The sequence below is a fragment of the Nannobrachium achirus genome, assembly GCF_963921795.1.
Source record: "Nannobrachium achirus genome assembly, chromosome: 11".
In the NCBI taxonomy this organism is placed as follows: Eukaryota; Metazoa; Chordata; class Actinopteri; order Myctophiformes; family Myctophidae; genus Nannobrachium; species Nannobrachium achirus.
This window is the reverse complement of record NC_137820.1, coordinates 56,962,749-56,975,290: the sequence shown is the minus strand read 5'-3', so window position 1 is coordinate 56,975,290 and position 12,542 is coordinate 56,962,749. Positions and strand designations below refer to the sequence as shown.

Below are 12,542 nucleotides of genomic sequence, written 5' to 3'. Positions count from 1 at the left end.
AAAAACACGCACACACATACTTTAAAGCAGACAAACAGCCATGCACACATTTCAGGCCTGGTTGCACTTGAATGCGTGCTGCATCCTCATTATGTGCACACGAGCACACACTGCTGCACGCGTAGGATCTGGCACATCATCATCAAGGTATCCTATCCAAACCTCTTATCTCCATATCTTAACTTTTTTTTTTTTTTTTTTTTTTTGTGAATTAAAGCCCTACTTGATCATACTACCGCGTCACAAAAGCATAGCACAAAAGTAGCAGATCCACAAGATTGAAACAAGGCGATGCGCTATGAGCTAGTAGAACTGCTCCCTTTTCTTTTTTGAGTGCTTAAAAGTCCGTTTTGGACAGTTTCCACCTGTCAGAGACGATATGTTGATATATTTAGAAATCCCGAAGGTATGATTTAAAAATATTATATATGAATAAACCACATTATAAATGAGAAGAATTCCTTATAAACAGGGAACGCGTAAGAATTTGACTGTAGAAGATAAATAATTAGCTGTTATTCTTTTTGATGTATATACGTACGTCTCCTAGTTGAAATATGACCAGATATACTGTACAATCATGAAGACGTATCAGTTTGTCTGTTACCTCCCCGCAAATGTGTGTGCCTGCATTTAAACACGCAAACTACTTCAAATCAGTGCCACATTTCTTGTGCACGCTGTCAGCAGGCCCAAGAAAACAAATGTTTTTTTCTTCTTTTCAAATCTATCAACGAAGACTTTGTTTTCAGTGATCCAACCAGGCTAGACTTGTCTCCAGGTACTGTGACGTCCACACATGGACTTCAACGTCAATCAATATTTTGGGCAACAATGATGTCACACTGAGGCTAAATGTGGAGATGACTGACACATGGAGCAATGTTTGCAATGTTTGTCAATGTCTGGTCCGGGGCCCACCAGCTAGGCCAGGGGTCTTCAACACGGGGTCAGCTCAGAACGCTCTGAGAGTTGGTGTAGAGGGAAAAAGAGCAAACCAAGTACAGAGCCAAAACGGTCAAGATTGAGTATTGAGGGTTTAAAAGGTTAACTGGATCCAACATGTTAATATAAAATACAAACAATACATTTTCAATACACTGATGACAGTGCTGTCAAAGAAGTCTATGAAGCTATCTATGGAATCTGTGAAAAAATGAAATGCATACATTTTTATCCCACGATTTTGTAATCCATTTTTTTACCCATGCAGTGCCAATGCCCCTAAGCTGTAGTCCTGGGCGCTACCTTCCCTCTGCCAACCTGGGGAGGGCCCCGAACTGAGCTCATGTTCCTTCAGTACATGAGGAGTGAGCAGGCCGCTGCTTATCACCTGACAGGGGGGAGTTTCTCCGGTAGGACGTAGCGCGTGAAAGGAACACGTTATTCCAACCAGTTCCATTCCCCTCCATCAGGCACCCCGGCTGGCCAGGGGGAGGCAGTATGGAGACCAGGATTAATGCATGTTTTTTTGGGGAGAACATGCAAACTCCACACAGAAAGGCCCTTTTCGCCAACACCATCTAGTGTGTTGGCACTGATGACGTATTGTGTGTATTTTTTTCATTTCCTGAAAAGTATGTACAGTACTATGAACACTACTGTTGCCTCATCATGGTGGAATGATATCTATTTAACCCACTTAAGTCCTATTCCAAGTTTTGCCAAAAATAACAAAGTGATGCGTTGTGAAGCTTGTAGATCAGCTGGGTTTTTTTTTTCTTGAAATGTTTTAGAAAATGTTTGGAAAGTTTTCGGCTACAATGACAAAAGGCCAGCCAGGCTGAGAGGGGAACTTTGTGGTGAATAACACATGACACACCTTCATTCTCTGGCTCCATGGAGACTGATGGAGCCTGGCTGCAATGACGTACATCAATACATCAATACATGCGGCAAAGGTCGTCCGGATCAGGAATCGAACCGGCGACGCCGTCAGGCATCAATGCCTATGTGGCAAAGCCTACGTGGTATGCGCCTGGACCAGTAGGCCAGTGGGCGCCCCGATTTAGTTTAGTCTTTTGAATAAAATGTCACTTAGTTTTAGTCATATTTCAAGAACACGGATGCCCAACATGTCTATGAACGTGATAATGGTGACGCGTTGTGAGCTTGTAGATCTGCTATTTTCAGAGCGCAACACCCGAGTGCAACCAAACATAAAATGACTTGTCTTTTAGTTCTACTGGATCTCTTCTCCCTCCCTAACATTATACTAGTCTAATTTGTATTTGTTGATGAAATTGTCAATATATTTACTTAGTTTTAGTTGTCATGGGCACTTGGGCAGTGATGCTACTAGCCCTGCATCATGCGTCTCTAATGCATACTTTTAAATAAAGGACGCATTAAACTAAGCATCACTGCATCCCCAGGATGCATACAACACTATCCTTCCTGCTATCAGTCATTTCACTGCACCAGCTGAGCTGCATGTGGTGGAGTCTCTACAGCTGTGCGTTCTGGCATTATTGATGAGATGAGATTGTCATAGTTTTTGTTTCACTGATGAAAAAACAGACAAGAGATCCAGCAGAACTAAGACCAGTAAAAGACTCCCTAATCGGGAGATAAGCGACCGCCAGGTCGCAGCGTGATTTTAGGCCAAAATGTGTAGGAGCAGTGTCCAAAAATATGTTTGAAAAAATTGGCCTGATGGTGGTGCTATTTGGGACAGATCCATGTTGATGAGATGAGTGTAGACATACTGTGTACCGATGTGCGTGATTTTAGGGGAAAATCTGTAGGTGCAGTGTCCAAAAATGTGTTTGAAAAAATCGGCCTGATGGTGGCGCTATATGGTACAGATCCATGTTGATGACATGAGTGTAGACATACTGTGTAGCGATCTGCGTGATTTTAGGGCAAAATATGTAGGAGTAGTGGCCAAAAATGTGTTTTAAAAAATCGTCCTGAAGGTGGCGCTAAATGGGACAGATCCATGTTGATGACATGAGTTTAGAGCAAGTGTGTACTGATTTGCGTGATTTTAGGGCAACATTTGTAGGAGCAGTGTCCAAAAATGTGTTTGAAAAAATCGGCCTGATGGTGGCGCTATATGGGACAGATCCATGTTGATGACATGAGTGTAGACATACTGTGTAGCGATTTGTGTGATTTTAGGGCCAAATCTGTAGGAGTAGTGTCCAAAAATGTGTTTAAAAAAATCGGCCTGAAGGTGGCGCTAAATGGGACAGATCCATGTTGATGAGATGAGTGTAGACATACCGTGTACCGATTTGCATGATTTTAGGGAAAAAATTGTAGGAGCAGTGTCCAAAAATGTGTTTAGCAAGAATGGGCCTCATGGTGGCGCTAGAAGAGGGCCATGTGAGAATTGATGGGTTAGGGTTGTGGTTTGGCAGGCAAGGTGTGTGTGTGCAAAATTTGGCATGGATCGGGGCAACGGTTGCGGAGATATGAGCAGGGAAAAAGTGTGACGTGTGACGTGTGACTGACTGACTGACTGGAGGTTTTGATAGCACCGGGGGGACTCTCTTGGAAGTACGGAAGTCCACCACCATCTCCTTGGTCTTGCTTGAGTTGAGCCTGAGATGGTTAGCCTCGCTCCACTGCACAAAGTCCCTAACCACACCATCGTGCTCAGATAATGCGTGTGTCGTCGTGAGACCCATAAAATAATTCTGGGAACCCATTACATTGAAAACCTAGCAACATCACTGCATGGCTCATAGTTTTTGTTTCACTGATGAAAAAACAGACAAGAGATCCAGTAGAACTAAGACAAGTACATTTATACTGGGCTGCGCGTGGGTGTCACACTCCGAATATAGATCTACAAGCTTGCAGCTTGCAGCTATTTTTGGCACACAGCCAAATATAAAACGGACATTACGACACCACACAGGCTTGCCAAAATACATTTTAGTCGACTAAATCAATAGCATAGTTGGCTAAAACTAGATGAAATTATATTCAAAAGACTAAAACTAAATAACATGTTGACTGGATAGAGTGCTGGAACTGGAAGAACTCAGACTTTCTTTGTAGCAATACCAATATATAAAATATACAGTTTTTTATTTATAGCGTAAAAATAGCAGATCTACACGCTCACAGGTCACCACAAAACTGAATTTGAGTACAGTACTTCAGTTACTTTTCCACCAGTGAGAATCTAGAAGTTGTACAAAGCTATCTCAATGTGCAGCGCCCTGCCCACCACTTCAGCTGTTAATCATTAAGTACTCTGTGTAATCGTGCACAGAATCCTACCATGCCCAGGAGGGACACACTCTTCTGACACGTGCACGTTTGTTTGTTTGTCTGTGCATGCGCTCACACACATCACACGCCAGCACACAACACAACACAAGCACGCACACACACACACCACGATCAAACCACATCCCTTCATCCACCATTGCAGTGCTTTCAAAACTGTTTGTGTCCCAAGGTACAACTATTTGTGTAATCGCCTCGAGGCACACCTACTGTATATGTGTAGCGAGATGATCAACAAGCTCACAATGTGTGATAGATCTATGATAGGGCCACCAGGTTGAAAGAATTATACACACACACACACACACACACACACACACACACACACACACACACACACACACACACACACACACACACACACACACACACACACACACACACACACACACACACACACACACACACAGTATATTATCGTCGTTGTCGGGTGGAAACCTTGTATGTCCAGAACCGTTCATTTTTATCATTTAAAGAAATTGACTAAACTAGTGAAAACAGCCGATCTACAAGCACACAACGCCTCGCACCGCGAGGCGTCGTGTGCTTGTAGATCTTCTGTTTTCACTACTTTTGTGCAACGGCCTTGTCTGATGAAGCAGGGCTTTACATTGCGAAAAAACATACAAATTTGAAACTTGGAGACAGTGACGATATATATTTCTTTTTTTTTAGTGTAAAGAATTTGCCTCTGTATTGCGAAATGAGTGCACACAAAGCACTAATAGTCAGAAGATAATTACAGTTGTATTATAATTATTGTAATAACAATGCATGGATGTCTCTAAATGCCAAGGGAGGCACACTGCCGCACCAGTGAGTCTAGAGAGAAAAACACACAAACACTGACTCGGGTTGCTCTTCAACTAACCGGTAAACAATTAACTGAGACACCATCACACACACACACACACACACACACATACACACCTGTGGCCCTGGGACTGAGAGATACAGTGGACAACAGTGGTTACAACAGTGCTTCTCAGGCCACGGGTTGTGACCCCCCCCCCCACCCCACCCCCCCCCCCCCCCCCCCCCCCTTCCCTACAAATAATCATAATTTAACTGGGGGCCCCCCAAAATAATAATATTTGAGTTGAGACATTACATTTAGTTCGACTCTGTTCCAAAGATAAATATTGTGAAAATAGCCTATCTACAATCACACAAACGCCTCGCAAATGAAAGGCGCTGTGTGCTTGTAGATCGGCTAGCATTTTCACAATGTTTGTCAATTTCTTTTGGCCTCTTTCTATTGGACAATTTGGCCAATGTTTGACCAGTTTGTGTAGTAAAGATTGTTAATTACTTTACAGTAATAGTAATAGTACTTTTTTCATTTAATTTCTTTTCCCGTTTCTTTCTCTAAAAGGGTATTAAGGAGTAGTTCACCCCCAAAATTAAAAAATGTATATTGATTACTCATGCCATGGAGACTTGAGTTCAATAATATTCTTTTGTATTTGTCGCATTCCTAAGACAAAAAAATGATTATAGTAAAACTCCCATTGATTCTGGATAGGGACCCAGATGCATGGCCTTGGATGGGGACCAAATGCATGGCACCGGATGGGGAAACCGTCAGGGTAATCTCTTTTTATTTATTTCTTAGGAATGCGACAAAAAACTAAAAGTATTATTGAACGCAAGTCTCCATGGCATGAGTAATCAATAGAAAAAAGATTGGGGGGTGAACTGTTCCTTTAAAACAAAAGTCCTTAAATTGGCAACCCACTGTCATCTGGGGATCCCCCTGAAACAGGTTGAGAACCACTTGGTGTCTGGGCCTACACGGCATTAGTGCTGTAATACTATTTAATATAGCTGACAGATTATTATTATTATTATTGACTGACAGGGACTGGGGTTAAATCTGTAGTCTTAAAAGCTGCCTGTGATTCTTCTCTTGTCTGTGCTTGTATCCATGTGTGTGTGTGTGTGTGTGTGTGTGTGTGTGTGGGGGGGTGAATGTGTGTGGCTGAGAGACTACATGACTGACTGACACCCAAAGACACACTGAGGCTTGCTGAGAGAGAGAGAGAGCAAGAGAGAGGGAGGCAGAGCGAGAGCGAGAGAGAAAGTGTGCACGCGAGAGAGAGAGGGAGGAAGAGTCTGTTACCATTTGCATTAAAAAGTGTAATAGTGGCAACATTTTGAAAAGTGCTGCCATTTGTTTCAAAAGCTTTATATCAATCTGCTTTTGCATTAATGTATATACAACAATTTTTAAACAGCAAATGTATTCTTGCAAGTTAGCTCTTCTAAGCTGCAAACAGATGGACAGAGATTTCATGCATGTATTGTAGTTTAAGACCCCTGCTCTAGACCTAAATGATGGCTACAGCATCTAGTGAATGCGTCTCACCTTGCAGCCTTCACAGGCGTGGACTCTAGACCTAAATGATGGCTACAGCATCATGTGTCTCACGTTGCAGCCCTCACAGGTATGGACTCTAGACCTAAATGATGGCTACAGCATCATGTGTCTCACGTTGCAGCCCTCACAGGTATGGACTCTAGACCTAAATGATGGCTACAGCATCATGTGTCTCACGTTGCAGCCCTCACAGGTATGGACTCTAGACCTAAATGATGGCTACAGCATCATGTGTCTCACGTTGCAGCCCTCACAGACATGGACTCTAGACCTAAATGATGGCTACAGCATCATGTGTCTCACGTTGCAGCCCTCACAGGTATGGACTCTAGACCTAAATGATGGCTACAGCATCATGTGTCTCACGTTGCAGCCCTCACAGGTATGGACTCTAGACCTAAATGATGGCTACAGCATCATGTGTCTCACGTTGCAGCCCTCACAGGTATGGACTCTAGACCTAAATGATGGCTACAGCATCATGTGTCTCACGTTGCAGCCCTCACAGGTATGGACTCTAGACCTAAATGATGGCTACAGCATCATGTGTCTCACGTTGCAGCCCTCACAGACATGGACTCTAGACCTAAATGATGGCTACAGCATCATGTGTCTCACCTTGCAGCCCTCACAGACATGGACTCTACACCTAAATGATGGCTACAGCATCATGTGTCTCACCTTGCAGCCCTCACAGGTATGGACTCTAGACCTAAATGATGGCTACAGCATCATGTGTCTCACGTTGCAGCCCTCACAGACATGGACTCTAGACCTAAATGATGGCTACAGCATCATGTGTCTCACCTTGCAGCCCTCACAGACATGGACTCTACACCTAAATGATGGCTACAGCATCATGTGTCTCACCTTGCAGCCCTCACAGGCGTGGACTCCGTAGTGGTAGCCCGACGCTCGGTCAGAGCACACCCTGCACTCCAGGTTGAGGGAGGAGGAGGTGGAGGAGAAGTCCTCCTGGCCCGACACCATCCCGTAGACCCCCGACGAGGGGCTGGACGCTGGGGTCAGGGCATCTGTGGGGGGGAGGGGAGGACACAAGAATTGTGAACATTTTAAATAATAATTGAAAGAGATTTAAAATAGCAGATCTACAAGCTCACAACGAGTTTAGGGATGGGATCCTTTAGGATTTTACCAATTCTGGTTCCTTTTTACGATTCCCAAATGGACCCTTTTCACAATTATTTGAGGTAATCGCAATTATCTTTGCATAATCATCATAATCGTTTCCATGTTGAGAAATGTTAATATAGTTTCAAACACTTTCAAAAAGTAGTGTAAATATTTCCACTAGTAGTGGAAATATTTCCACTAGCAATGTTCTTTTTTATAAAATGATAAAATGAAAAAAGTATAAAATGATCAAATATGTTACTCATTTCTTTGTATATTTAAGTTATGTGTCATGATTGCCATGTGCAACTTCAAAGCCTAAAAGGTGCCCTCCACACTAGGCACGGTCACCGCCTCCTAGCAATTCATTTTCAATGAGAGGCGGGAGGCTTTTTCGGCCGCACAGCGAAGTTTTGGGGCGGCGAGGAGAGCGGGCGCAGTCCCCTGAAATCCACCGCGAGCGTGCTCGTTTGTGCATGCGTACGCCGGCGGTGAGAGATGGATTGTGTTCATCTTTGTGAAATACAGCGCAGCGTTTACTCACTGAGCGAGTGTGTGTAAAAACTCCAGGGCAAAAATCCACTCGTCCGAGACAGTTTGCCCTCCTGGCTCCCAAGTTGTGGAATAAACTCCCTGTCGCACTTAGAACAACGGACTCACTCGCTAGCTTTCGCCGTGGACTGAAGACTCACCTTTTCAGACTCCACCTAAACCCTTAGCGCTACAGAAAATCAATGACCATATTGAAGCTAGTTAGCATTCGTTTTTTAGGTTTTTAGAACTTTGATTATATTGTGTTTTTCTAGATAGATATCCATTTGCATTTGTTATATTGCTGTTGATGTACTGACATATTATCTTGTTTATTATTGTGATGTTTTATCTGCTTATTGTAAGTCGCTTTGGATTAAAAGCGTCTGCTAAATGCCTAAACTGTAAACTGTAACTGTAAACTGTTTGTGTCTCACCACGGTGCGGCCACCGCTGATCCTAGCGGCAGCCCCGACGGCAACCGCGCCTAGTGTGGAGGGCACCATAGCCAAACAGAAATGTAATTGTCAACGACAAATACACAATTAAATCGTTAATCGCAATTATTTGGGTGACAATTAATCGTCATGTAAAATGTCATAATCATGACAGCCCTACTAAACACGTTGCATCGCTTGTAGGTCATCGAACGACACCATCATGAAACAAAGTATAAAATAGGGCCATAGGTGGTAGTAGTCTTGGGAACTACTACGATGGTTTTCTGAGCCATGTGGCTTATCTCCCGTCTCCGTATCCTATGGCTGGCAGACGCCGGCATGGAAATGTAACGGCATCATGGGCTCATGTTGTTTGGCAGCGACCGGTGGATGGACCGCATAATTTTATCTATTCTAACTGCAGAGCCTCATGTGACGAGGAGCATTTGTCTGCTGCTGCTTTTCCAATCACATGCACACACAGACGTTCGCAGGGGGACAGCGTTAAAGGGTTATGGGGGGGGAAGCGTGCAGAATAGTGGGTGTCCGGTTCTGAATGGAAACAAGAGTGTGGCATTGGCTTTGTTTGGCATAACCATGTGATATGACTGAGATGAAAGATGTATCTACTACATTATTGTCATTATAAAACTGACTCTGATGCTATATATTAACTCATTTAGCAGGGGACAACCTTCCAGTGGAAACCCATTCAGTACCCATGTGGGTCCACAGACCCCACTTTGAGAACCACCGCAATGAGTATTGAAGTCTGACACCAAATCAGCAGCACCCCCTTTGGTCTTAACTCTTTGAGTGCCCCCTTTTTCACCACTAGAGGGCCCCAATGACCAGAGAATTCTACTTAGACAGTGCTGGTATATGCACAAGCCCTGCAGCCATGACATGCCTGAACACTTTCCTTTGTGCATGTACAGGAAGAGGATGAAGTTAGCTTGAAGTTAGCTATTGGCTACCAAGCATTTTAGAAGATATGAGCTCTAAAAAATCCAATGCAATCCTGGATTGCATTGGAGTGGATTTGTGCAGTTTGTTCACAGCTTTCAAACAAAAAAATCCGATTGGAAATCCGTTCAGGCATTCTTGAGATAATAGCCATTATGTTTTACATGTTATGTAAACAAAAATGGGTGCCCTGTATGTTAGATGGGGTTGTATGGGGGTGGAACATGCAAAATCGCGATTGAAATCATGTTCACCAGATTTGATGGGGTCCAAAAAAAAAAATTCAAATTTTTTTTTTTCAAATTTGTTTTTTTTTTTTTTTAAAGCCGAACTAGTTCGGGATCGGCACTCTGCGATACGCTAATAAAGCCAAACTAGTTCGGGATTGGCACTCAATGAGTTAAAGAAATGCTCCCTTTAAAAAAATCCTGTCAGTCAGCTCAATACATGGGCACAAAAGGGGCATGCCCATATATGGGCATATACTGATGACATCAGGAATCTCCATAGGACTCTCTCCAGGCTGACAAATACATATATCTCTATACCGTATATGGGCATAAAAGGGACATGGTAGACAGACAGAAAGAAAGACATCAAGAAAACACTACAGATCAATCCCCACCAAGACCATGCACCCGCTTCAAAGACTTTTCTACAGCCATACGAACTCTGAACTCTCTCAGCACCCCCCCACCCCCTATTTATTGTTAGAAGTGGTAAAGGTGTAAATGTCTAAATGTATTTATGTCCTGTTCCTTGTTATGGCAGAGCTGCAACCATTTCTGTACTGAAACTAAATACCACCAACCTGGTTGTGTGGCAATAAAAGTATATTATGTCTTGTATCTGTCCATCTCCATATATGGGCACAAAAGAGACAGATCGGTACAACAGATCAGCCAAAGGGATGCTGACAGAACCCTTGCTAAAAACCCCAGGACAAAAATCCACTCGTCCTAGACAATTTGACTTCCTGGCCCCCAAACTGTGGAATAAACTCCCTGTCGCACTTAGAACTACAGACTCACTCCCTAGCTTCCGCAGTGGACTGAGGACGCACCTCTTCAGACTCCACCTAAACCCATAGCACTACTGTAACATGAATTGACCATACATGAAGCTAGTTAGCATTTTTTAGGTTTTAGAAACGTTTTTTTTTTAAGGATTAGGTGCATGGTCTATTGGTCTACCTATGTTGTTGTTTTTCTAGATTGATATTCCTATGCATTTGTTATATTGCCCGAAGGGCGGCCGAGCGTCTAGTCGGCGACCTGGCCAACTCGGGAACAATGTAAATAGGGAATGAATGCCCCGCCCTTTAATGCAAACCTCATTATATCTGTTGTCATAGGATCCGTTTTGACCATCTGTTTGGCCGTGTGTCCATTTATGCCCATATATGGAGATATCTGTCTGTCTACGTCCATTTCATGCCCATATATGGAGATCTCTGTAGGACCCGTTTTGACCATCTGTTTGCCTGTGTCCATTTATACCCATATATGGAGTTATCTGTCTGTCTGCATCCATTTTATGCCCATATATGGAGATCTCAGTAGGACCCGTATTGACCATCTGTTTGCCTGTGTCCATTTATGCTCATATATGGAGATATCTGTATATGTCTGTCTGCATCCATTTTATGCCCATGTATGGAGATCTCTGTATCTGTTAGTGCCCCCGACTACCTGCTGCAGCAGGAAACACGCGTGCCGAATTTTAAAATAGGGAATGAATGCCCCACCCTTTAATGCAAACCCCATTATACCTGTTGTCATAGGACCCGTTTTGACCATCTGTTTGCCTTTGTCCACTTATACCCATATATGGAGATCTCTGCAGACACAGTACCGGTTCCGGCCCTACCCTTTAATGCAAACCCCATTATACCTGTTGTCATAGGACCCGTTTTGACCATCAGTTTGCCTTTGTCCACTTATGCCCATATATGGAGATCTCTGCAGACACAGCACCCCTTACTTTACTTACAGAGCGCCCCGGAGTTCCCTAGCCCCTGGGCTCCTACTTCCCCTTTATTATTTAAGTTTAGCGTGAGAGGGAACTGCCCGGGCTTATCCAAATTATTCACCTGGTTCTCTTAAAGGCACAGCCCGCTAATTCCCCTGAACCCAACCGCTCTGAAGAGCACCCTGAACTTTGCTCACCTCGAAGTGAGAGGAAGAAAGACTTTAGTTTATGCCACACTCAGAGAGATTTTTAGTTGACTCATCTAGCGTATGTGATGTCAGAGCCTTTTATGAAGTGATGTCACAATGAGTCAGCGCTTGCTCCGGAACAGCCCGATGTCAGTCATCTCCGCATACGGAGATTCCAAATATTTCGTGCCGGATCCGAAAAACTGTGTATCGGGTCGGGTCGAGGCCTAGCTAAGAACGTAGGCAAAGGTCTGAGCTGTCTGTGTGCGAAATTTGGAGTCTGTAGCACCAACCATGTGCTGTCAAGGCTCATCCATGCGATTCGGGCCATTCGGATTCGGCGTCCATTGGCTTCAATTAGTAGTCAGGACTCCGCATATGGAGATTCCGAACCTTTAGCGTTGGTTCCGGAAAACCGCATATCGGGTCGGGTCGAGGCCTAGCTAAGAACGTAGGCAAAGGTCTGAGCTATCTGCGTGCGAAATTTGGAGTCTGTAGCACCAACCATGTGCTGTCAGGGCTCATCCATGCGATTCGGCCCAATTCGGCCTTGGCTTCAATTAGTAGTCACGATGTATTACCTGCTTATTGTAAGTCGCTTTGGATTAAAAGCGTCTGCTAAATGCCTAAACTGTAAACTGTAACAGTTACTGTGACAAAGCCCCCAACACTACTGTATGACTCAGA

At 43.8% G+C, this 12,542-nt stretch overlaps 1 protein-coding gene across 1 annotated transcript in view; it reads right to left on the bottom strand.

The window, feature by feature from the left end:
- pparab (peroxisome proliferator-activated receptor alpha b) overlaps window positions 1-12,542 on the bottom strand; it is a 98,143-nt gene that overhangs the window by 45,911 nt on the left and 39,690 nt on the right. Inside the window, exon 3 of the mRNA XM_080736420.1 lies at window positions 7,496-7,659. Coding sequence (XP_080592546.1) covers window positions 7,496-7,659 — 164 coding nt within the window. The remainder of the gene's footprint in view (window positions 1-7,495; window positions 7,660-12,542) is intronic.